General features: G+C 38.3%; 1 protein-coding gene across 2 annotated transcripts in view; it reads left to right on the top strand.

Annotated features, from left to right (window-relative positions):
• Positions 1 to 468: 468 nt before the first annotated feature.
• The window catches only part of FUS5 (Proteasome component (PCI) domain protein), a 40480-nt gene continuing 13999 nt past the window's right edge, over positions 469 to 26949 (top strand). For both annotated transcript variants that reach the window (XM_088962449.1, XM_088962448.1), the window contains exons 1-7: positions 469 to 720; positions 2260 to 2335; positions 8133 to 8221; positions 11649 to 11738; positions 12759 to 12803; positions 12910 to 12980; positions 22947 to 23085. In XM_088962449.1, coding sequence (XP_088818575.1) covers positions 562 to 720; positions 2260 to 2335; positions 8133 to 8221; positions 11649 to 11738; positions 12759 to 12803; positions 12910 to 12980; positions 22947 to 23085 — 669 coding nt within the window. In that variant the 5' untranslated portion in view covers positions 469 to 561. The remainder of the gene's footprint in view (positions 721 to 2259; positions 2336 to 8132; positions 8222 to 11648; positions 11739 to 12758; positions 12804 to 12909; positions 12981 to 22946; positions 23086 to 26949) is intronic.

Here is a 26949-nt window from a genome sequence, read left to right as displayed (position 1 = left end):
AACCAAAACTAACCCAACCTAATTGGGTTGAAAAATTGATGAATCAAAACTACCGATTCGAGTTGAATTAGGTCATGTTGATCGATTTCATTGGTTTAATGATCAATCTTAGTTGAAATTAGTTATTGTTATTTTTGTATTGTAAAAAATGACATATAAAATATAAATAATTATTTATTATTTTTAAAAAATTAAGATATAAAATAATTATATATTATTGTGTATTTTTATTGTTTAGCTTTTGCTTCGCACGAATTCCCCCTCGTACCTTGACATTTTTTTTTAAAGTAAAGTTCTCATGTGACATGCTCATTTTTACCGTGGGTCGCAGATGACATCCAGTCATCCACATATAACAAATCCGTGCGTTCGGTGAAAGCAGCGGACCAAAGCTACAGTCATCCGAAATGGGTCCATGGTCCATGGACCAACCCATTTGTCCATATCGGCTCTAGACTTTTACGGGAAGCTCGCAGAACGAGCCGACTTGCAAACTGCTCCTTATATACAGGTACGGGTATTCTCGTCGAAGGTATTCCTGTTCCACAAGGGAAGGCGCCGATGGATATCGAGCAAAAGCAAGCAGAACTGATCGAGCACTTCGTCAAGCAGGCCAAAAGCCAAAAGGGATCGGCGCTTGCAAATGTAATAATCGAAGCAACGTCGCATTCATCTCTTTTTGCGTTTTCGGAGATTCTAGCAGTTCCTAACGTCGCTGAGGTTAGAATGTCTTCCTTGGTCATCTCGCTTATCTTAAGTCTCTGACCAAAAGTACGCCAGAAGCATATATTTATGAATCAAAGACACAAAACTTGTCTCCGAAAAACCCGAAGAAAAATAAACCTAATTTTGGCAATCATAAGTGAAACTGATGCACACCTCTCACTGAACCTTTCTTAATTTCTTAATATCCAAGGAATACACCACCGATAAAAAAAAAAAATCCAAGGAACACACAAAGAACTTCTGGTGCCAAAAAACATAAAGAAATAAAGGAATTGGAGGTGATTTCCTTACTCATTTGAATGCGTATGTTGGTGTGGCTTGGAATTCAAGCTACCACCCAACAGCATTTGAATGGACAACATCTAAAATGAAATAGCATATACCTTTCATTAATCCGGAATTTCCTATTTAATATATTCGATTAACAACTGGAAATGTCTTCATCTTACATGGTGTTTCTGCAATGGAGAACTAGATGATCAAATTGGGGGTGGGGGGAAGGTGGCAATGGGATCATCCATTCTGAATAACTCCCATGGTCACAACTTAAACATTCCCTATACAGATAAGGTACTTGGACATTAATTCATGTCTTTATTGTTAACTAGCATACATGCTTGAAGCAACTTTCAAAAGACAAGAAAACAATCTACATTGTCCTGCAAGTTCTACAACTTTTCTATCTATGCTATCTGTCTTTTTTTTCTTTTGCTTTTTATTTTTTCCATAGCTCTTTGCTTTTAATTCAAGTGGTGTAAGGTGGTGCTAGCTAAGGTGGTCAGAAATTCTAAAAATTGGGAAAAGCTGACAAGCGTTTAAGGTTCCTCTCAGATCTGCTGATCTGGATGTTGGTGAGTGGTAGAGTAGTGAAAAACACTGAATGCAGGTGAGGGAGAAAGCTGGAGTTCCCTTGGTAATGGAGAAATCTCCAGAAAATGGATCTGGTGTGGAATATCCTAGGTTAGAGTTCCATGGTTGATACTCTCTCTTTTCTGATGTCTGGATCTGGGAACTGCTGGTCTAATAACTGATGATCTGTTATGGGTATGTGAGTGGGTATTTATAGCCATTTTTGGAAGTTTTTGGACTTGACCCTTTTTAATCTGATTGTCTTTTATCGGGGATCACGAAGAAGGTATTCGTTATAAAAATATCTTTCTGAGATGATTAGTTAGTTGTGCTACGTTGGATTTATTTATTGCAGATAATATTACACTAGGACTAGTACACAGTTACACACCTTTCCCAGCCGCATGCATGTGTCTTATACTTGTTTCCTTGTCTGGTGTTGTTAACACCGTACTTTCATATGGTTATGATATTTGAGATGCCACTTTCCCATATCTCTGATAGCTAACTGTGGCCTTGTGCATGTCTATGCTCTTACAAGTAATTATTAGCTTGTTACTAATTTACATTTTTCTAGATGCTGTATATGATTTTTTCTTCTATACACAGATAATTCATTTCCTTCAGTTTAGATATTATTTATTTGAAGTTTTTGACTTGTTCTTACTGTTAACTTGTATGCAGCTTCAAGGGTCTGAGTATTCTGTATTTCTTGACATACTTCGATTGTTTGCTCATGGCACATGGAGTGATTACAAGAGTATGTCCTATGGACCTTTAACTTGTGTTGGATCTATCTTTTTTTTTGACATTGACCATTTCGTTAAAATGTTATTTAATTCTTTCCATCACTAGATAGACAGATTTGAAAATTTTTACTTCCTTGATGTTTGAACAAGAACAATTAAAGCCGATAAATGTTGTTCTTGGGTTAGCATGGCTAATTGTGGTAGTAAGTCATAGATCTGTGGGGGCATAAGGGCACAAGTCCCCAAACCCCAACATGCTCTAGCCAGAGATTTATTTTGTGAGCCCAGTAGCTTCAATTTCTTTATTCAGTGTGCCATGTTTTACATGCCTACTGTTCTTTTAGTACATGACGCGAATGTAAGGTGGGTCAAATCTTGAAATTACATTATAACCGATATTGCGAATCTTTTAAAAGAAGCACTGATGCTTCAAGCTGCATGACTGACATACTACATATGTAATAATTCCAGGTTACTTCTGTTAGTGTCGACTGTATAGGGGTATTTTAGTCTTTCTATTTATGTTTAAAGCTGATATGTAATGTTTATGTTAAGTGATGTGTTCCATACTTAAGTAGGGACATAATAGTCTTTTGTTTATTGGATATAAACATATAAATATAACCTGGGAAACTAGAGAGAAGATTTATGCTCTCTAGTTCGAACCAGAGTTCTCTTCTTCTCTATTCTCTCTTCTTCTTCTTCTTCTTCTTCTATTCTCTCTAGTATTTCTTCTAATACCTCTTTAACACTAATACTAACAGAATTCTAGTGCAGATCAGAATCATATCAACTTCGAAACTTTCAATTGCTAAGTTGTAGTGTGGAAGCACAGGAGAAGTGATTCACATTTATTACTAGCAGGATGGAGGGTTTGGTGTGGAACATTCTGATATATTGTCTAATTTTCTTTTGTTATCAAGAAGCACCTAATGATAAAAGTGGTAGCAGGACGTTTCTCCATCAGATCATGCTACAGCCTGTTAACAAGCTCCAGTTCACCCTCAGTGGGCTGGGCATGGATCTGGACCATTGCTTCTACCAAAGTTAAATTCTTCATCCGGTCCATAGAGGAATTGTGGTGGATGATCTGTACAGTCTTTGTGCCGGCCTGGGGAGTCCACCAACCACTTACTCATTCAATGCTCTTTTGTTGCCTGATTGTGGTCCCACTTCTTGGTACTGTTCGAGCACAATGGGTGCTGTGCATTGATCTGAGTGGGCTGCTCTCTGCTTGGCAGACTGTGGGTTTCAGTCAAAAGGGTCACATTCTATGGAATGCTCTTCAACTTGCCATTTGCCATTTGCTGGGTTGTGTGGAAGGAATGCAGCAGTAGAGTTTTTGAATGTAAAATCTCCTAGGTTGAGAGGGTGATCCAAAAGGTCAAATATGCTTTACTCTCTTAGGGTAGAGTATCTCAGCAGTATTTTTTTTTTTTTTTGAGAAAAGCTAATTTTGAAATTTCATTAATGGGAAGTCAGTACATGAGAAGATATACAAAGGAGAAAATAGAAGCAGACTTCAGTTACAAGTGTAAAACATTATCACTATACAGATTTTCTCTGTTTATCCCGAATTTTGCTAGACTATCTGCTAAAGTGTTAAACTCTCCAGGGATCCATGCAAGATTTGCATCCATGAGACCTAACAAATCTCTATCCTCCGTCAAGTAATGAGCCAACCTCTAAGGACCGCCATCTCTCCCCTAACCACTTGATTGTGTTAGCAGAGTCACCTACAATGGTTAAGCTCACGTAACCCAAACCAATAGCAATTTGAATCCCAGTAAGAGCTGCCAACACCACAGCCTTTGTAGAGTTGGCAGTCCTGATAGGGCCACTGTAAGCCCAACAAATGTTTCCATCTTTCCTCCTAATTACACATTTACACCATTAATACCAACATTGCCAAGGTTCCCTAAGGTACTGCCCTCAAAAACCCCCTGCCGAAGAAAGGAAGGGTCCTTGGGAACAGACAAGGATCTACAGGAGTTTAAGAAGTTGTTAACATTTCTCTGCAGGTCACTTTCAGAGGTTCCTTTGAACATCTCCGAGTTGACAGCCCACATGTTGCAAAGATGGGGTGATGTGAGAAATTAGGTATTTAGTCACTATGGCCTTGTTATGAAAAATTCAACTTTTTCTTTCTTACCAAACACTTCAAGATGTTGCATGAACAACTATAGCCTGACAAGGTTTTCTTCTCTTGCTGAAACTTCTACTTTGCCACTGCTGGAGAAGGTCCAAGACACATTGTGGAGCAACCTGACCAGCTCCAATGAGGTTTAGAAATTGGTACCAAAATTTCCTTGTTTCCTGACAGTGGAACAAGAGGTGTTCAGCAGATTCTTCTTTTGACTGAGATCATATATATTTATTCTCTTTAGGCAAGCTTCCTATATGAAGAAGCAAACTCTAGGTGGAATGTGAGAGTACCAAATCTTCTTTGAGGGGAAGTTAGTACTAATCTCTTTAGTTGTTAGACCCATGAAGTAGGACTTAGTTGAGAACTTGTTGACAGGGTGAATGCTCCAAATGTGTTGGTCAAGGGCCAAAGGGGAAATGCAGACCTCCCTTGAGGTTTGAAGGAGATCAGTGATTTCACCAAACTCTACATCCCTTAAGGTCTTCTATGGTTCAGGTTCCAACTAAATCCATGAGAGGGAAGAGAGAGGCAAGTTGAGATGGCTGCTTCTTGGTTGAGGCAAAGCTGCAATGGTTGAAGATCTGAGGAAAAAAGAAGCAGCCAAGGTGGACTCCCCACACCAAAGGTCATTCCAAAACTGTATTATAGGTGGAGACACAATACCTTTCTAAGGGTTGGATGCTTTCACCCAGTTTAATTGAATCTTGCTATAACTGTTTGCACCCTTCCTATATTTGCTGGCAATGATTGCAGTCCAAACAACATAAGTTTCAAGAGGGAATCTCCACAACCATCTACCAAGAAGAGCAATGTTCCTTTCTTTGATGCGATCAAAGCCTAACTCTCCCACCTTATTGGGCTTACCCTGCTCACCAAATGGCTCCGGTTCCTCTGAAATTGGCTGGATGAACACAAGGAAGGGCTTTGTTTTCTCTGAAATTTCAATAGAGAAGCTTGAAATCTATCTTCCACATTGAACATCTTGTTCATGTGAACTCTTAGATTGGCAAACATACTGGTAGGCATGTAAGGAATGGTAGACAGGCCAGATTTATTTTGGGAGCATCAGGCCCAGGGCTACTTTGTAAGGGATCTCTCTCTATTAGTTTGACAAAGAAATGTCAGCTCACTGAGGCACTGCTGCTACGTTAGTCCCCTTCAGTCCTACCTATTGGATTTTGGGGCTCTCCTTTGTGCTTGCAACATAACACTGAAGATACCTTATAAATTCTGTTTAGAGGGGCATTTGGGAGGAAAGAAATGCTTGAATGTTCTGGAATAGGGACATACCTACTAGATGGTGGTGCAAGTTGATATCCATCAGGGCAATTGTGGTTTCCTCCTTGAAAGTACTCTGTTGAATTTAACTTTGATGGATGTTCTTTGAACAACTTTGGACCTTTAGAATTGGCAGGTGTTCAGGTATAACAATGCTTATTTTATCTTGGTATACTTGAGGTTGAGATTAGTAGGATCAGGTGACTCAATGAGTCTTGATCTCGTGTCACTTATCTAAGGATTCAGATAGGTGTTCTCCATGCATTTCTAACTTGTATTTGACAGAGGTTTTCATATAGTAATTAACTGGATTACTGGGTAAGGAATAGATCAGATGACCTTTGCAGACTAGGCCATTGGATATTCAGATAAGAGAGGAAAGGTCATTGAGTTTCAGGTTATAAACTGTTTTCCACTTGGGTGCATAGGTTTGGTAATTCATTAGTTGATTTGTTTGCTAGAATTGGAGTTTAGAAACAATCTGCTTGGTGGAACTTTAATGCCAGGATGGATCTACTTCTATGTGTTTATTGTCCAGGGCAGCCCTCAATTTGGGTTTGGGCTATAGACTATAGCCTGGTACTTGATTTACACTCATAATCTTTTAATCAGTATTTTAAAAGGTGTGGGAGGCGTATGCCTAGAGGCTGCCTCCAGGCGAGGTGCCCCCAAAACACCTTGAGGTGTATGGCAGAGGCATTGATGCCTTAGAGGTGTACGTCTCAGGTGCGTAACTGTGTATGCCTCATACGCCTTTTGCATGAGGCATGCTAGAGGTGTATTTCTCATGTGCCTCAGGCACACTTCATACAAAAGGACAGAAAGAACGAAAAAGAAAAAGATGAGATCCTCCTTCCTCATCTTCCTCCTCACCCCCCTCCTCTTATGGTGGCTTACGCCTCTTATGTCTGAACTATGTCTAACACCTCCAAGTAGTGGAGTGCCTCACGTCATGCTTCCGTGTTTTAAAACATTGCTTTTATTAATCTATTACAGGTCAGGAGATTCCCTAGATGGGAGTTCCAGCCATTGTGATGTGTCCAATACATACCATTGTTTGACCATTTCCTTCTCCAAGCCCCTAAACCAGGGAGGCACTCTTGCCATTTCTCCCTCCGTTTGGCTTCTTTTGGGTCTCCATTGAATCTCATGAACTGCGGCTATCGTCTGACAGCCTTTAAGGCTTTTGATGCTCAAGACTAAATTCATTGTGCAAATGTTGGGTCTGTCTGTCTGAGAGTGAAAACATCAACGACATACTTGAGCACAAAATTGAACTGGTACTGTGTCTTAAGGATCTTATTTCTTTTTTATCTTATTTTCTGTTCTTGAAGGAAATTAAGTGGTGCTTTCATTGTTGGCTTCGTGACTTGGGATGTCGTAACTAGTGATGATCAATGCAGGGTGCTTACTTTTATATTTGTTTTCATCTTCTATGCCTTATGTAGAGTACTTTTAGGCCTGAACTTGCAGCCCATTGTTTCTTTGATTATAATCTTCATTTTTTCCTTCCCATATCTTTGGAGCATTCCACCTGTTTTTTACAAGTTCTTTCTCAGTATGAAAAAATTGTGGTCAAGCTTTAAAATATCAATACGTATTGTATTGGTGGCCTCCCGATACGCCCCTACAGTGGGTGTTTTGGAGTCTGACCTGGTTCAGGGGGTAGACGGGCCTTAAACCGACCCCTCTGAACCAGTTTGAAAAAAAAACCAAAAAAAAAGAAAACCTCAATGCAGGTCGATACGCCCCAACCAGCATATCGGCCTGTATCAATATTTTGAACCATGGGTGTGGTGGTGGGTTTATTGTCCTTCAACCTCAAGACAAGGGCTCAAAGTTTTTTGTTACAGAATTGGTTCTGTTGGGGAGTGCCATAGTTGTTACTTAGAGACAAAGATGCTTCAATCAGTTATAATGGATTTTCCCTAAAGTTGCAGCTGGTGACATCAATGAAAAAAATGCAATTGGTCACCATGATTTATCTACCAGAAGTATGTCTGGAAATTATTTGTTTGAGGCTCATTTTGAGATTGTGATGCAGTTATTTACTGAGATCAGAGCCTCGACATGTTAGTGACACAATCTGAGCTAGTGGTCTCTCAGGTTGTCTGTTATTATCTTATTAATGTTTGCTGATTTCTCTTGCAGTCATGTAGAGTCTGCTATATAGATTTTAATTATAAATTAATATTGTCTGGCAGCTGTTGATAAAGAGTAATGCATTGCTATTCTTAATGAGCAGTTTTTGATCTTGGTTATTTTTTGTTGATGTTCTTTGTAGAACACATTTTTGTTACAAAGATATATTTTTTTTTCATCTTTTTAATTTTTACATTTTTGTTATCATGGTGTTTTACAATGGAAGCATTTATGACTAATAGGTAATGCTGGCCATCTTCCGCAACTTGTACCTGATCAGGTCCGCAAGCTAAAGCAGCTTACTGTACTTACACTTGCTGAGACAAATAAGGTATTCTTTATATATCTTGTTTACTACCTGTTCTTGATGGTTTTTACTCATTTTAAATATCAGCTATTATGTTGTGAAATTTGTGGTGATTTGTCTGCTAGTACTTAGTGTTCTACTCAGTCTATCATGGACTCAGATACTAGAGATGTAACCTGATGTGTGTCAACAAATCTGACTGAGAAAGTTGAAAAAGCATGGACCGTGGAATTTGCATCAGTAAAGTATTTGCCACACAAGAAGATACCTTGTAAATTCTAGCATCATATGCCTATGGAAAAGGGCAAAGTTAATCTTTGTTACCTAGGAATATTCTGTAGGAAAAGATGGAATTCCTTCTAAACAATATGTAGTAGTACCCCCAGGATCCATGGTGTGGTACTGTGGTCCCAATCTGCTCTCTGTTTTACACAGACACTCCTTCCATCTTGGACAATCCGTGCAAAACATGGTCGCTAGGTGCACTTTTCAAGTCTTGCAGACTGAGTAATGGAATTATTATTATTATTATTATTATTATTATTGTTGTTGTTGTTGTTGTTGTTGTTGTTGTTATTATTATTATCATTTTTTGCATAGGTGACCATAACGATTTCTTAATTATAAGCAAATGTATACATGATGCACATCCAACCATTACAACACGTAGCTCCTGCTACTTTTCCCACATCACTTAATTTTCACCTTAGCCCAAAACATCTGATTTCTGTCCACCCCTTGTCTTGATAATGCGTCAGCCAAAGAATTAGCTGATCTTTGTACCTATTGAATTTTAACTTGTAAGTTTCCAATCATCCATCTAAACTTTTTTTTTTTTTTTTTAATTTCATTCCTAAAGCTTCATATTGATCCCTCATCACTCAAAAACCACCCCATCACTAGCTTCGAATCACCTTCAATGATTAATTTGTTCTAATTATTAATCAAAAAATTAATTTGTTTCGATAGAGATCTTATTCTCACTGCACAGTGCACACCCTCCAACACTGCTAACATTTCTGTCCTTAAAGAGTTCCCTGCTCCAACTGGGCCAGAGAACATAGTGACAACACGGTACTCTTCATTCCTAAAAACACCTCCTACTCCTAAAGTCCCCTCCCCATTCCCTCAATTCCCTATGTTTTTTTTTTGATGAAATGAATAAGTAGTTTTATTAAGAAGAACAAACAGCCTTGGAGGAGGCACGAGGTGCTACCTCCCCTTCAGGGTGTTTACAGATCCAAATCTTAACAAGAACAGAACAAAACCATAGATTAGCTCAATACAAAGAAGCCCGAGAAACCCCTTGTTTGGCCAAAGCAGTGTTTTAAAAGCACAAGGCGCAAAAAAGGCGTAGGGGTCAATTTGCGCTTGAGGCGCAAGGCAAGGCATACACCTTTTTAAGCAAGGCGCAAAAATTAAAAAAATGCTAAAAAATCTAAATAATCAAAATATGCCAAAAAATTCAAAAAATCAAAAAAATGATTAAACATAATATTAATAAAAATATAAACTTAAATTTTAAAATAAATGTTTTAAAAAACCTATTATCTAAAATTAAAATACATAAACATAACATGTAAAGCATATTCAAATGAGAATTTAAAAATAAAACCAAACATATAAAACATTTTCAAGCATATAAAACCCACAATCTCTTTTCTTCTCAATTACATTACTTCAAGTAGCTAATGTGACATCTTACGTTTTTGATTCTACGAGCTGCTTTTGTGCAGCGCCCTTCGAGGCAAGCCCAAACAAATCCACGTTAGGGTCTTAAATTCTTATTTTTCACACAAAAAATAATGATTTTATAGTTTTAATTGCTTTTTAAGAAGATATTTTATTAGGATGAATGAATGAACAACACTACCAAATAGGGGGTTCTCGAAGCTCTGGTTCGCCCGTGCACTATTTTTTGTGTGAAAACTAAGAATTTAAGACCCTAATGTGGACTTGTTTGGCTTGCCTCAAGGGGCGTGGCATGGGGGTCTGGGGGCGGAACCCCTGACTCAAAAAAGCAAAAAAGTGTCAAATGTGCCTCGCTTGTGTGCCTAGGCATGCCTTTTATATCACTGGGCCAAAGAGTTTGCCAAAGCATTTGCTGATCTACTAATCCACTGGAAATTGATTGACATATTCCTTGTGGCCCATTTTACTTTTTTCAGGAGATCTCTGTAGCCCCAAACAGCATTGATTGGATTCAGCAGCCGGCCCACTACTAGCTTTGAGTCATCTTCTACCAATAGGTTCTGCACCCCAAGTTGGTTAGCAATTTGTAGGCCTTGTACAGCTGCAAGTATTCCCTTGTTGCTAATATGGAAAGTACTAATTCTAGGGGGAGTTGGTGGGCACCGGATCTCTTTCACTGGAAAAGGCTGCAAGGAGGAAAGGAGAGAAGATAAGACTCTAAAGAAAGATGCACAAGAGAATGGACCCAAGGGAAATAATGGAGTTTTCTTTTTCTTTTTCAAGAGAAAATAACTAATAACCATTATATTTTTTTTGTATTTTGGGCAAATTAATAGTTGGTGCTTGACTATCCATCCAAAAAAATCTGTTGCTTTTCTCACCCTAAATAAGGTGGCCTGGGAAGATGATTTCACTTTACAAGTTTCTGATAATTTTTGGAGCATGTACATCTGCCTTTTGTGTGCTTCCAAAAGCTTCTTTATCTAGTTCTTGAAAAATTTTTATAATGTTTTGTCCTAATGATCCCCCATCATTGAATCTGGTTATGCTAAACTTAGATGGATTTGTGGAACCCAAGCAGCATTGTTCTTAGAGATAGTTTTGGTGCTGTACTGGTATTGTTTTCAAGACCCATTGGTGTGGGGGAGTCTACAAGAGCTGAGTTGCAGGCTGTTTTATATGGACTGAGAATGGGAAGAAGACATTTATCAAAAAAACAAAAAAAGAGGACGGGAAGAAGACTGAATATAAGAAATATAGTGGTGGAGGGAGCTACATTCCTTTGGGTGAAAAGGTCTGCAAATGGAATGACAGACACTTTAGCTAAGAAAGGAGTCGTAGAGAACAATTTTTCTGGGCAAAACTGTAATTGGGGCTGGTATTATGTGAGAGGACAAAACTGTAATTAAGGAGAGTAATATGAGGATGGGACCGATGGGTTGCTGGTTGTTACCAGCTTTTTTATGTATTTCTTATCTTAATTAATGAAAGTAACTTCTGTTTGCTGATTAAAAAACATAATAAGGGGAGGGTTGTCTCAATAATGTGGTTTCATAGATCAGCAAATTGCATAGCTGATTCATTTGTCAACCAAGGGGCAAACATGGAACAATTGCACTAGGGGGGTAACAAATGAATGATAGTTGGAAGATGTAATGTAAAGAAAAAGTGGTTAGGTGGTGATTTTGTCTTTATCAATAAGGAATATTGTTAGCGATCAAGAAAAATATTTTTACCCTAGTGATTTTGTCTTGCCCAGGTACTCCCCTATGATCAACTGATGCAAGAACTAGATGTTTCAAATGTACGTGGACTTGAAGACTTTCTCATCAACGAATGCATGTATGCGGTAGGTTCCTGTACAACTTGAGGACTTCCTTATCAAGTTGATTTTGTTTCTCAGAAAGGTGACTTTTTTCTCCTTTTTATGTTTTATATGTAGAAGGGGAGTATCACATAATGATCAAAAGTGGGCCCATTATGTCTCCCTTTCCATCTCTATTTCTTCTTGTCCTTGTTTTCCTCTGCATTCTCCCCCTGCAGTTCAATTCATGTTGCAGTAAACATGGTTACGGTTTTGGACTTTTGATCCTTGATCCATTTATTTGAAGAAAAGGTATAAAAGACTTTATGTAGTTTATGGTCTACAGTATAATCTTCATGTGCCTTTTTTTGGGGGGGTGGGGGGTGAGTTGAAAACCCAATCATGAATCATGAGAGCATCTTCTTTTCTTTCCTTTTTTTGTGTGGGTTGAAAATTGAATCATCAAATTTAACTGTCTACTTCATGAAAAAAATGCTACAATTCCTTAAACTTTGAATTGGTGCATAATTTGTTTTCTGTTCTGTTTGTAAACATCAGATCATAAGTGCATGGATGTTAGATATAAAATCTGATGATCCTGGAGATCCTCTCTGTTTAGTTGAAACCACTTGATCTTTTTGATCAATGAAACCACTTCATCTTTTCCTTTTGTGAGGTGGCAGTATAGGCCAGTCAATTGATCCATGGTTGTTCTATTGTATATTTGTATATGATTTCTGCTATCGTCTTTTATATTCAATATTGTTGCTTTTTATGGAAAGATTTCAATTTTATCTCCCCCCAAAAAGTGGCAATCTAGGAAGCAAGTTGTCCTGTAACTTCTAGTGGGGCTACATAAGTAATTGCCCAAAGGAAGTAATTTACTAGCATTCTTAGGGTATTGAACATTGTTTTTTATTTTTCCTTTTAACTTTTTCTAATGCTTGATATTCAACAGATTCCTTTTGAGAATTTCCATTTAAGAATTAAATATAATTTTTTGTTTTGAAAGTATTAAAATATTAACCAGGACAAAACATAATTTTTTTCTGGGTTTTATTGCAGGGCATAGTTAGAGGAAAGCTGGACCAGTTGCGTAGATGCTTTGAGGTTGGATCTTACTGCCCTGTCCTTGCTTTTAAATTGGGATTTTCAATTTCAATGCATGAAAAGGCTCTCCTAATCAATCTTTGTTCTATTATTTGTGGGAATGCAGGTCCAGTTTGCTGCTGGAAGGGATTTGAGACCTGGGCAGCTTGGGAATATGATACAGACAATAGCAAATTGGTACTTGTAATTATGATTTTATTTTTTCAGATATGTCTGAACATGAGTTCAATAAGATATTCATATATTAATCTTTACATTTGCTTGTCCAGTGACAATACTTATCTAGTAGATGTCCCTATCCTGTGTACAGTATTTGGTAATGTCTCATGACACCATTAGGGTTCTTCCTCCCCATTCAGAAGATAAAATAAAATAGAACAGATGTACTTATGCGTGCCTTTTACTATCTTATAACTCTTAACTACATAAATATGTGCCTTCTACATTTACTACTAGTTGGTGTTTCTTATGAAAATGTTCATTTTTTAACATTTCTTTTGATTTATGAATACATACATTGTCAGGTAGTTCGAGAGACCTAGGTTTGAATCGTGTGTGTACTGTTCCAAGAAAGGATTTTTGTATTAATCTTTGCGCTCTTTACATAAAGATACATATGATACAAGAACTGGTGCTGAGAGACACGCATAAGTTTGTCACTAAGAAATAGATGCACGTGTCAGAGCCTTGGTAAATAAGTTTGGCAACTGAAATACAAAAGATACATGTGGAAGAGTAATGTGTCCAATAAGAAATTGTTCCCGAATAAAATGGCAATTGACCTCAATATGCTTGGTGCATTCATGAAACACTAGACTAGATGCAATCTTGATTGCACTAATATTATCCACACATAGAGGAACGAGGTAGAGAAGGCAAAACCCAAATCATTCAATCATAGTTTTCAAGGCGCCAAGGCGAGGCTGGGCGTAGTAGTAGGGCATGAAACCACACCTAGGCGTCGCACGTCGCCTTGACAATAGTAGTCGCTCAAGATTGAATAGACACTCAAAAGGAGAAGAAAAAAATAAGAAGAGAGAGAGAGAGAGAGAGAGAGAGAGTTGGGTTGATGTGTTTAAACAGCCGCCCCCTCTTAAATTTATATACATAGTATCATACTCGTAAAAGCTGAAAAAAGACTTATCCTAATCTTTTCATAAAGAACTAATCCTAATCATAACTTATTGCTGACATACGAATAGTGGGGACCACCTTAGTGGGGTCCACATTACTGTTCTCTACACTCCCCCTCAAGTTGGGAATAGATGTTTGTCATTCCCAACTTGCATAGATCTGCTTCTAACTTCTTCCTTGAAACCGCCTTGGTGAGAAGGTCTGCCAGTTGCATGTCGGAGGTGATGTATGGAAGACATATTTCTTGAGATGTAACCCTTTCTCTGATAAAATGTCGATCCACTTCAATATGCTTAGTTTTGTCATGTTGTACCGGATTATGGGCTATATTGATGGCAGCTTGATTATCACATTACAACATCAAGGGTTTCTCATAAACAATACCTAACCCCTCAAATAATGATCTCAACCATAGGATCTCAGCTACACCATTTGCCATGGACCTATATTCAGTTTCAGCACTAGAACGAGAAACACCATTTTGTTTCTTACTCCTCCAAGAGACAAGGTTACCTCCTACAAAAGCACAATGTCCAGAGGTAGATCTTCGATCATCAATACACCCATCCCAATCAGCATCTGTGAAAACTTCTATCTTCATGTGATCATTATTCTTGAATAAAATGCCTCTGCCTGGGCACCTCTTCAAATATGCTAGTATCCTCTCAACTGCAAAGAGGTGAGTAGTCCTAGGAGAGTGCATATACTGACTAACCACACTGACTTCATAACTGATGTCGGGTCGAGTGAGACAAAGATAGAGAAGTTTTCCAACTAACCATTGGAACATAGCTTTATCTTCAAGGGGTTCTCCACCCTCTGCTCTGATCTTGTGATTTTGTTCAATGGTTGTGTCAGCAGGCTTAATACCCAACTTTCCTGTTTCTTCCAACAAGTCAAGAACATACTTTCTTTGAGAAACAAAAATCCCATCCTTGGATCTTGCTATCTCAATGCCCAAGAAGTATTGTAGTTCTCCCACAACTTTTACCTCAAACTCTTGATGAAGGAGTTGCTTAAGGGACTCAATCTAAGTATTATCATTTCCTGTTACTACAATATCATCCACATATACAACAAGCAAGGTTAAGGAAGAATCCACTCTCTTAATAAACAAGGTGTGGTCTGACTAGGCCTGTACATATCCGAACCTTTCAAGGGCTTGTCTAAATCTATCAAACCAAGCTCTGGGGGACTGTTTTAGCCCATACAAGGCTTTATTCAACCAACAAACCTTCTTTCCTGTCTCTGTACCATAAAATCTAGGAGGCAACTACATGCAAACCTCTTCTTGCAAGTCTCCGTTGAGGAAGGCATTTTTAACATCCATCCGATACAACGGCCAAGAGTAACTGGCTGCAAGAGATAATAAGACTCTGGTAGTGGTCATCTTTTCTACTGGTGCAAAAGTTTCCAAGTAGTCAATACCATATGTCTGAGTAAATCCTTTTGCAACTAACCGGGCCTTATACCTTTCAATAGAACCATCAACATTATGTTTCACAGTGAATACCCATCTACATCCAACCGGTTTCTTACCTTTAGGCTGATCCACTATCTCCCAAGTATTGTTTCTGATGAGGGCATCCATTTATGCTTTTATTGCATTTTTCCATTCTGGTACTTCCAATGCTTCATGTATTGTTCTGGGAATGGGAACATCGGCAATGGATGTGAGAAAAGACTTATAGGAGGGAGACAAATGATCGTAGGACAAGAACTGAGAAATGCTGTGAGCTGTGGATGTAGTGTAACGATGCTTGCTCTTACGAATTGCTATGGGAAGATCAAGATCATCTAATGAAGGTGAAGGCTCCATGGTGGGATGTCTTTCATCTGTAGTATCTATGGTACCTGGATCTGGCTCTGCAGAAGGAACTGGGGCTACTGTGGTACCGGATTCTGGATCTGCAGAGGAGACTGGGACTAGCCTGCACTGTTGATGTCCAAAATCTACCTGTCTCCATCGTCTGTGGTAGACTCTCACATCCCTGCATCTCTGACAACCCTCCCCATTACACCCCTCTTCACCTAATGGGATAGATAAAGGAACTTCTGACGAGTTAACCCCATTCTTACTACTCTCCCCCTGAGGAGAAACCCTTGGATAATAGGGTACATCTTCAAAGAAAGTGACATTCATTGAGACAAATCTTTTCCTAGAAGTAGGTTCATAGTAGCAATATCCTTTTTGAGTTTGTGCATAACCAAGGAAAATACATTTTGAGGCCTTAGGGTCAAACTTGGAACGATGAGGGCCAAGAATCTGAACAAAGCATGTATAACAAAAGGTTTTAAGGGGAATGGTAAATAACTCTTTATCAGGATTGTAGAGAAGATGGGCCGAATGGCCCATAGGTTGTTTATTCTTTCTTGTTATTTTTATTTTTCTGTAATGGGCCTTATTCTGGACCCATCCTGTCTATATTAAGTTCTTTGTAATTTCTTGCCCAACTAAGGGCCTCTTTGTAATTATTCAAATCTATCTTAATAAAATAGTGTTATGGTGCTGAGAGAGAGTAGGTTCAAAACTCTCATTCTCAAACCCTCATTGCCGAACTCCCAAACTCTCTTCTCTTCAGTTTTCTTCAAGGATATAAGAGGGTAAATGGAGATTTCATGTCAAGAACCCGTGAAGGAGTCCTATTGATGAGATACACTGCTGTAAGAAGAACATCCCCCCCGAAACGTATAGGCACATTGGAGGTAAACATAATGCTTCTAGCTACCTCTAATATGTGCTTATTCTTTCTCTCAGCAACCCCATTTTGCTGTAGCTTAATCAACTGACTGAGAAACACAAGACCTTTTAGTCTCACTATCCTCCCAATGAGGACTCCCTCAAAGCAGATAAACTCCATTTGCCTCACGACCAGTCCCAATCACCTTCCTTGTCTCCAGATCCTGAAAACCACGTCGATCCGGAAAAAAAAGGTTACTAAATAATTCTGGTTTTCTGTAATGCTACTAACTGAAAGCAATTTAGTACTAAGCTTAGGAACAAGCAAAACTGAAGATAAGGAAATAGCATTAGACAACTTGATGTCTCCCTTGCCAGAAATAGGAACGAGGGAGCCATCAACAATGGACACTGTCTCTACCTGAAGATAAATGATAGGTAGTAAATAGTGACGGCAAACCAGTCATATGGTCAGATGCTCCAGAATCTATTATCCATGAATGTTCTATATTACCTATGACTGAGGCATGGTGAGTTGAGGCCCGGTTACCTGAATGAGCAAAAGTTGAGGTAGGGGGTGCTGATGGTGTCTGTGGAGGTGGAGCTGAATTACCAACTTCATTTTCCAACTGAACTAGAGCAGCTCAGACAACAACTAGAGTATCTAGAGGATTGCCTCTTGTGCTAGATGAGGTTGTACATCAATGTTAACAACCATATTTGCATTCCCCTTTTTGTTTTTGAGTTTTGTTGGAACTAGGTGTGGATGTAACTTCCAACAGGTCTCTTTAGTATGTTTAGGTTTCTTGCAATGCTCACATACTAGGTCCTTGTTAGCTTCCTTCTTCATGTCTCTTTCCTTATCACTCCCAGATTTGGGCTTAACTGTTGCCAGAGCTGATTCAAAAGGCTGTTGCTGTAGCATAACTTTTCTCCTAGTCTCTTCGCTATGCACTAAGGAATAGGCCTGGGACAGAGTTACACTGTCTCTTGTCAACAATTGCTGTCTCACAATATCATATTCCGAATTTAGACCAGCCAGGAACTCAAACACCCTATTAGTTTCAATTTGCTTTCTGTAAATCTGTGCATCCTTCGGACTTTCCCATTCAATTGATTCAAGGTGGTCAATTTCATGCCATAGGGATTTCAAGATTGAAAAATAAACAGAAACTTGTTTCTTACCTTGCTTGAGATTTTTAACCTCACATTTCAGCTCATAAGCCCTAGCAACATTAAGGGGCTGAGAGTAGGTTTCTTTCACAACATCCCATATTTCTTTAGCTGTTTTTGCCCATAAGTAATTTCGGCTGATGTATGGCTGCATGGAATTGCACAACCATGTCATCACCAAATAATTTTCCTGAATCCACTTAGCATAAGTGGGATTTTCCTTATTTGGTTCCTTCACATCTCCCAACAAATAGTTCAGTTTTCCTCTTCCCCCAATGGCCATCATGGCTGATTGGGCCCACTCTTAGTAGTTTGAACCATCAAACTTTACAGTTGTAATTTGGAAGGTGTTTTCAGTCATGCCACCTGAACCAGTCCCAAAACAACCCTCCCCTTGGTGCTTGAACTCCATTCTTGGTTAGAGGTTAAGCAAAAAACACCTTCTATTTACTGTGACAATCAGCCTATTGGGTCTCACAAATTAAGCTATCCTTGCTGCTGCCCTCAAGAAGGAATAAGACTTTACCCAGGATTTTATGAGAAAAAAAACTGATATTGATTCAAAAAATTTTTGCTGAATTTCTGATGGCCAACTTTAGTTTGCTCAAAATTGATCTTTATTCTGATCAACCTGAGAAACTTCTGAAACAGAACTGATCTCGGAGAAAAATCTTCTTGATCGCCAACTTCAATCTTGATGAGAGAACCAAAAAATCTGATTGGCACCTCCAATCTTGACCAAAGACCTAACCTTGATCACTTAATTCTTCTCTGATTTTTCCTGATTACAAGGAGCATTTTCCAATCCTTGGACAGTTGCTGAAGACTTCTTGTAATCTCCAAGAATCAGTCAAATGAAAAAAAAACTCAGCATTAATTCCACATGAAAACCCTAGATCGAATGCTCTGATACCAAGTAGTCGCTCAAGATTGAACAGACACTCAAAAGGAGAAGAAAAAAATAAGAAAAGAAGAGAGAGAGAGAGAGAGATTGGGTTGATGTGTTTAAATAGCCGCCCCCCTCTTAAATTTATATACATAGTATCATACTTGTAAAAGGACTGAATTGCTTACATGGTAAGATAAGATAAGATAAAGCTGAAAAAAGACTTATCCTAATCTTATAAAAGACTAGTCCTAATCTTATCATAAAGAACTAATCATAATCATAACTTATTGCTGACATACAAACAGTGGGGACCACCTTAGTGCGGTCCACATTAGTGTTCTCTACAACAACTATGCATTTAATAGGGCACGGAACCACACCAACTCACTATAAATAGAGACAACATGATACTTAGCTTCAATGGAGGTTGTGTTCAAGGCAAGGAAAGAAGGGGGATTAGGGTTGGGTCACATCTCAGAAAGAAATCAGGCTTTCCTCAGGAAGTGGCTTTGGAGGTTCAAAACGGAACAAAACTCTCTGTGGGTCTCTGTAACTCGCAGCAAACATGGTTGAAATAGTTGGGGACAGGGCAACTCTCTCCCTTTACCAGCTCATTCCTCTCAAAATCTATCGAAAGGTATCCTTCATTCTTTTGCTTCCTTTTCTCCCCTTATTAGATTGAAAATAGGAAATGAGAACATTATTAAATTCTGGACAGACCTTTGGTGGGGAAACATTATTCTCTGTGAAGCCTCCCTCTCTCTTTAGGCTAGTGCGTGACAAACAAGCTCTCATTTCTTCTACCTTAATAAGAGGATCAGGGGGCCTCGCTTTTAAGTTCAACTTTCGTAGACAACTGAGAGACTTAGAAGTACCTGAGATCACCTCCTTACTCTCCCTACTCTGAGAAGTTTTCATCTCCCCCTCCACTGAGGACACGATTATTTGGTCCTTAACCCCACATGGCTCCTTCACTACCTCTTCATTCTTTCAACACTTAACCACCATCCCATCCCCCCACCTTTTCCGGGCAAAAAGATTTAGCTCCCCATAGTCCCCCCCTAGAGTCTCTTTTATGGTTTGGGAGGCTTCTTGCTCAAAGATGAATACCTGTGGCAACCTCCAAAAGAGATTTCAAGGACACCACTATCTCTCTCCTTCTGTTTGTCTGATGTGCTATAAGGACGGAGAATCTATTGGACACCTTTTTTTTTTTTTTTTTTTTTAACTGTATTGTTGCCAGAAGCCTTTGGCAATTCTTCCTTGATTCAGCAGCTAGGGGCAGGCTTAACTTGGCTCCCCCAAACTCTGTTATAGAGTTTATCAACTCTTGGCAAGGTCTAAAGTTGACTTTGGGCAAGAGAGGAAACTATTTCTGGAAAGTAATTGTGCATGCTGTCTTGTGGAATATCTGGGAGGAAAGAAATAGGAGATTATTTGATGAGAGTTACTCCTCCTTGGAGACTCTTAGAGATCGTATCCTAGCTAACATTAGCAGCTGGATGGTGGCTAGTAAAGTGTTTGAGGGTATCAATCAGAATGACATATTGGACAACCATTCTGTCAACATCTCCTTTTCACCCACAACCTCCCCCGAAAATCATCCCAAGGCAAGATTGTAAGCTCATTCTGAATTTTGATGGCAGCTTTAGGAGGTCTGCAAAGAACAGCCCAAATACTGGAATAGGAGGTTTGACCCAAAGAGTGAATGGAGATGTGACTTGGGCCTTTAATGGCCCTCAAAAGGTGGCTCATGCGTCTGAAGCAGAGGCTAGGCCCTCCTAGAAGGCCTCAGAATTGCCAAATCTCATCAGTTCTGTTTCATTGTAGTCGAAGGAGATTCAAGGAATGTTATAAGATGGGCTTCAGGACAAACTTTGGACCTGTGGAAACTATCTCGTTTACTGTAAGAAATCAGGGAGCTCGCCTCTTTCTTACAATGCAGCTTTAGATGGATTCCTAGAGAATTAAACCATGTGGCTGATAATCTAGCTAAATCTGGGCTGGGAAGGGATTTTTTGTATAGTGATCATACTTTGCCTTTGTAGTGGGCTTTGTCTTTTGTTTTTTGTTGACAAGGCTTTGTACATCTCATTCCTCCCCCTTTTTTGATCTTAATGGAATCTGTTATCTTTTCTCAAAAAGGATTTGGATACCATTTGTTGTTTTTTACACTTCTAGGATATCAAAGAATCTCCAAGAAAGACACATCACCTTGTGGTAAAGCGTCGAGTATTAGGACACCTGGTCCAATCAGCGTTCACATAGGCGGCAAGAGTAAACAAAGGTGAGGAAAAAAAAGAGTCCATGGGACAAAGTCCCTCTAATATTACCAGATAATTTGAAGGACGATAGTCATGTGAGGCTAGCTAGGACCAGAGATAAAGTAGTTGGCAATTTGAGATATCTTGACGAGTCATGATAAGATATATGAGACTGCCAACTTGTAAGCGATTGAGAGTAGCATCAGCCAAAGCTTCTGCATCCTTTCTAGAGAGCTTATGATTGAGTTCAAGAAGAGTATTAACATGCTTATCATTTGTCAAGTGGGCTGAGCCGCTGAGTTGACCCCAAATCAAGAGCATATTTATGATGGTTTACAAAGTATCCATGAGCAGAATGAGACACTTCTAGTCGCAGAAAATAGGACAACCGATCAAGATCCTTCATCTTGAATGAATGACTTAGAGTCTTCTTCAAAGAAGAAGCACCATCAATATCATCCCCGATAATTAGGATATTATTAACATAGACCAATAGCAGAGTGATGCCATGGGAACCCCAAAGAGTAAATAAAGAGTAGTTGGTTGAACTCTGAACAAACTCAGCTTTGGTGATGGTAGAGCAGGATTTCTCAAACCAAGCTTGAGGAGCTTGTTTGAGACCACACAATGACTTCTCCAAACAACATACTATATAAGGGTTAGAACCATATCCAGGAGGAGGCTTCATATAAATTGTTTGTTTCATGTCTCCATGTAGAAATGCATTCTTGACATCCCACGGTTTGATAGCAGAGATGGCAATAATGGTATGCACAGTGGTCATTATCTTGTCTATTGGAGCAAAAGTCTCTTCATAGTCAATACCAATATTCCTGCTTTATAGCCTTGGGCAACAAGTCTAGCTTGTACCTATCAAGGCTCCCATCAGACTTTAATTTGACAGAATATACCCAACGAATACTAGTGATAAATGCATTAGGTGGAGGAAGAACAAGTTCCCAAGTATCATTCTCCAAGAATGCCTGTATTTCTATATCCATAGCTTCCTTCCAATGAACAACAATCATGACTTGTTGATAAGTCTTGGGAATGTCTATAGAGGACAAGACAACAGAGAAAGGGCTATGGCTAGAGGGAAAACCATAGTGGTTAGGAGGACGGGAAATATGAGTGGAATGACGTAAAGGAGGATCTGAAGAAGACAATGAATTAGTGGAGGAAATGAATGTGGTACTTACAGGATCAAAAGGTGGTGTAGATCCAACATCTGGTGGCGAAGGGGGCAATGCTATATGAGCTGGAGCAACAGAATGCCTCTTCATGTAGGCCTGAAAGGGCTTTGCAATGGAAGAAGATGGAGGATAAGAAGCCCTAGGACCTGTAGAATCAAAATAGTGCAACAACGAGACAAAAGGAGCAAGAAATTTTGGAACATGAGAAAAGAAAAAAAATGTTTTCAAGGAACATAATGTTTCGAGAAATATGAACACGATGAGCTTTGAGATCATAGCAAAGAAATGCTACCTGAGGTGTAAGCTTTGTGCGCTCATGTGGTGGGAGGTGAACAAAACAAACACATCCAGAAACATGAAGCATAGAGAAATTAGGAGAACGATTGAACAAACGCTAAAAAGGTGAGGGATTATGTAGAATTGAAGAAGGAAGAAGGTTAATAAGAAACAGAGTTGTGCTGGCCCCCTCCACCCAAAAGGAAGTAGGAGAATGGGAGTTAGAAAGTAAAGTTCTTACCACACTGAGGATAGCCCATTCTTGTGCTCTACCACTCCAGTGACAATACTTATACAGTAGATGTCCCTATCTTATGCACAGTATGTGGTCATGTCTTATGACACCATTAGGGTTCTTCCTCCCCATTCTTTTCTGGATAATTAATGAAAATTGCTTTAGTAAGTTAAATGCAAGGGCCCAAGGAACTCTTAACTATATAAATACGTGCCTTCTTCATTTACTACTAGTTGGCATGCCTTATGAAACCGTTCATTTTTTAACCTTCCTTTGATTTATGAATAAATACATTGTAGGTTGGCAACTTCAGACAATCTACTACTCTCAATTCAAGAGAAAATAAAATGGGCAGATACAATGAGTGAGTTGGACAAGAAACATAAGAAGGAAGTTGAAGAAAAGGTGGAAGAAGTAAAGAAATCGATCTCACTCAAGGTCAGTTGAATCTGCTCACATTCTTTTCTTTTTGGCACTTTTTCCATAGTTCAGTACTAGTGACTTTGGTTTTTAGATAAGCTGGTTGATATTTGGAATAAGGTTACATTTCTCATTACCTTTCCCATGCCTATTTGTTAATTCTATATTGCCATTTTTTTTGTATTATTGTTGAATTATATGGATCTTCATATGCTTGACTATGCACATGCAAGTGGATCAAGATGGTCAATTTGATGGATCTGCCTTATTCATTTAAAAAAAGATGGATCTGCCTTGGAGATCTCCTAGTCAAGTAGGTCAGATAAGCAATCTATGGTGACAACTGTTGGTTCAAATATGCATTGTTAGTAGGGTCCAAGTACCGCACAACTTGTGTGGATGTTCTAGAATATGCACGGAATAACTATTTTGAAAAAACTATAGGAAAAAATCCGAAGATATTTGGTAAAGTAAAATTTCATTTAGGTTGCATTTTGGGTTACCAATAAATAAAGTGAATTTATTCTTATCCATCCATCAAAAAAAATTCTTAGGTTTTCAGTCAATAAATTTTTTTGAGTTAGCAATAAAAAAATGCTTTTTAATCCCTGACAAGTATTTTGTCATAGAAAATATTTAAAAGGGTAAAAACAATTACTTCTGAAAAATTATATTTCTAAATCTTGCCATGTTCAATTTCAACCCAAAAATAAGTTGGGGTCATGGGCTGGGCTACTAGATTTTAGGCTAATGTGTAGGTGGGAGAGTTCTTTGAATTCAAACCTTATATTTAACTGCTTTAAAGAGATCAGGTATCCACTAATACTCTTAAAAGTAAAGAATTAATATTGGATAGAATTTTACTTCTTTTTGTGTTTTGCTGACAACCAAACAAAGGGTAGTTATTTCCCAAAACAACCATTTTCACAATATTCTATTTCCAACCAAACACAGTCTAAAAAGAAAATAAAAAAGAGTCACAATCTGCTGAAGAAGTTTTACTGTCAGGAAACTGACATCGACCAAGAAAACAAAAATAGCAAACTAATACAACTGAAACCCACCTTTGAAAATTATTTGCAACGATATTGAAATTTGACAAAAAAAGATTAACTGCTGCAACCCCTCCCATACTTTGGGGGGTCTGACATTTAACCATCATATTCTTTGTTTTTGGCAGATTCCTCTGTAAATTTTCACCCTATTATCACGTAACCCACTTAATGGATGGAACATGCTAATATGGGCTCTGCTACAAGGAATGAGACTTGCTGCTCAACTTGAAATTAGGGAACTGGAAATTGAAGGAGACTCGCAATTAGTAATTGCTTGGACAAAGAGAATCAATTCAACCCTTTGGAAATACAGACAAGCTTTTAGGGAAATTGATGCTCTAGCAAAAAGATTCAGTGCAACTTTTAGTTGGGTAAGGAGGACTGCAAATGGGATGGCAGATGTGCTTGCAAAACAAGGAGTTGACAGGCATCTTCTATTTTGGGCAAAGTTATAAGATATGTAATCTGAGAAGGGGGAAGGGTTTGTTGAATGTGCCAATCTGTACTAAATGTCATAATTTTTATAAATCATTAATGGATTTTTTTACTGATTAAAAAAATGCTTATATGCATGCTAGGTGCTTTGTTAAAATACCCTTTTCTTGGTGTATAGGATGATTTTACCCTTTTCTATTAATAATGTTAAGAAAAAAATTTATAGTCATGATCTTTTAATCAAATATCTAGACCATAAAGTGAATCCTCAAAAAAGTCAATTATCCTTGAAAGTTCAAGTGATGTGCAAAGGTTTCATCTAATGTGGAATTGTAGATGAAGCAATATATATGTTTCACGTCTTTTCAAGTGTTGGACCAATCCAGGTTATGTAAGTGATGCACCAAATTCAAGTGATGTGCAAAGGTTTCAACTAATCTTAGGTCATGGAAGTGGAATTGTCGATGAAGTGATAGATATGCTTCTTGTCTTTTCAAGTGTTGAACCAAATCCAGGCTATTTAAGTGATGTACCAAATCACCAAAGGTCCAGGTCATCAAAGTTGGTAGGTTTTGACTCTTGATCTTCTTATCCAATTTGTAATATTGGACCAATTTTGATGGACCACATCAATACTGATCATGATGATGCTGGCAGTTATTAGTTGCCTTTGAGGGAGCTAAATAGATGATTCCAACTCAATTTTTCATAGACAAAACTCCAAGGATTAAAGTCTTTATCAAGCCTGATTTTTTTGGCAGTAACCAGTATGAGTTATGCATTATGGCTAGTCACCATGGATTAAGGTATCTATTGGTTTTTGGACTTAATGTAGAGCAGTGGCTCAGATACTGCTTCTAGTTATTATATGCTACAACACTAATGCTAATTTTTGAGGTTTTAATTCTTTAAGCAAATATATAAGTTCTTAAAAATAAAGTATATAGGTTGTTGGTACGATAGTATACATATCCTTTGGAAAATGGATGGTAATGCTTTTCTGTATCGAAATACAATTTCACAATTTGACAGTCATGAGATAAAGGCAGAAGCAAGATATTTGAGAGAGAGAAACCTCTATTTGACGGGATGATGAAAAGGAGGGGAGAGGAGAGACCTGTTTATTAACCCTTGTTCTTTAATTTGGGGGGTTTGGCAGGAGCGGTCCTAGAAGGTATATTAGGAAATAAGATCTTACACATTAATGTAGACCATGCATTCTGGAATTTGAAATGTACTTACCATTCTGTCCCAAGTTGGAATTATATTTGAAATGGTAACATGTAATGATAACTTGTTAGAAGATGGTTTCAAGTTTTATTAGTTAAAAAGAAAAGAAAAAAATTATGGATTTTCTTCGTCTCTAGTCCCTACATTTTAGTAGATAAGAAATATCATCATCTAATAATTCAAGAAACCCTCTAATGTAAGACTATTCATGCAGTTCCAAATCCAGCTCTTTCCTCCTGTATTTTTATCTATGTTTAAATACTGAAAACATACAGCTTGCGAAAAAAGCCTGTCTTATCAATTGATTCAAAATTATCAACATTAGATCTTCCATTATCACTATTGCCAATTTTACTACAATACTAGTCATTGCCAGTTCTAATACTGTTGAGACTTTTATCTTAAAGAATGCTCAGTTAATCCCAACATCAGATGAATTATTCAACACAAGCCTCTTTTGGAGGGTTTAGTTGTATCATCAATGTTGGACCACTTTTGTGACTTTAATCCCCAAGAAATTTGAAACTGTCCATCCCAAGGAAATCAGACCCTTTAGTTTGGTTGGAAGCTTCTATACAATATCATAAGTCCTCTCACTTTGTTTCAAGATCATCTTGCCATCTTTCCCAACCCCAAAGGGCCTTTGTTTGAGGTAGAGTGCTGTACAAGGGGTGCAATTTGCAAACCAGCTGGGGGTACAACACCTAACAATCGAGGGGGATTCCTAAGTGGTGGTGGGTTAGTTGAAAAATCCTGAAGAGGCTATGTGGTGTTACAAGAATGAAATGAAGAAATTTAGTTGGTTGACAAGGAATATGTTGTTCACTGTACAATGGGTGGGGAGATCAGCAAATACTTTGTCTGATGTGTTAGCCAAGCAAGGGGTAAATAGGGAAGAATTGTTTTGGGCTTAGTTGTGATTCTTGCTTTTCTTTCCTAGTTTACTTGTAAGATTCAAGGAGGGGCTGCAGCTCACGTCTCTCCCTGGAATGTATGAACTCACTCTAAATCAGCTTTTGAATTAATAAATTTATTATCATTCATCAAAAAACATATTTCCATTTCCATGGGTACTGACACTAAATATTACTGGAAATTGACATTCCCCAATGAAAATTACGAAGACTATGTGGATTGCATAGATGGGATTATAGCATGATGA

The sequence above is a fragment of the Nelumbo lutea genome, chromosome 1 (assembly GCF_056320005.1).
Source record: "Nelumbo lutea isolate HS-2025 chromosome 1, American lotus-T2T, whole genome shotgun sequence".
NCBI classification, from domain to species: Eukaryota; Viridiplantae; Streptophyta; class Magnoliopsida; order Proteales; family Nelumbonaceae; genus Nelumbo; species Nelumbo lutea.
Note: the sequence above shows the minus strand (reverse complement) of the source record. Positions and strands in the feature narration are given on the sequence as shown.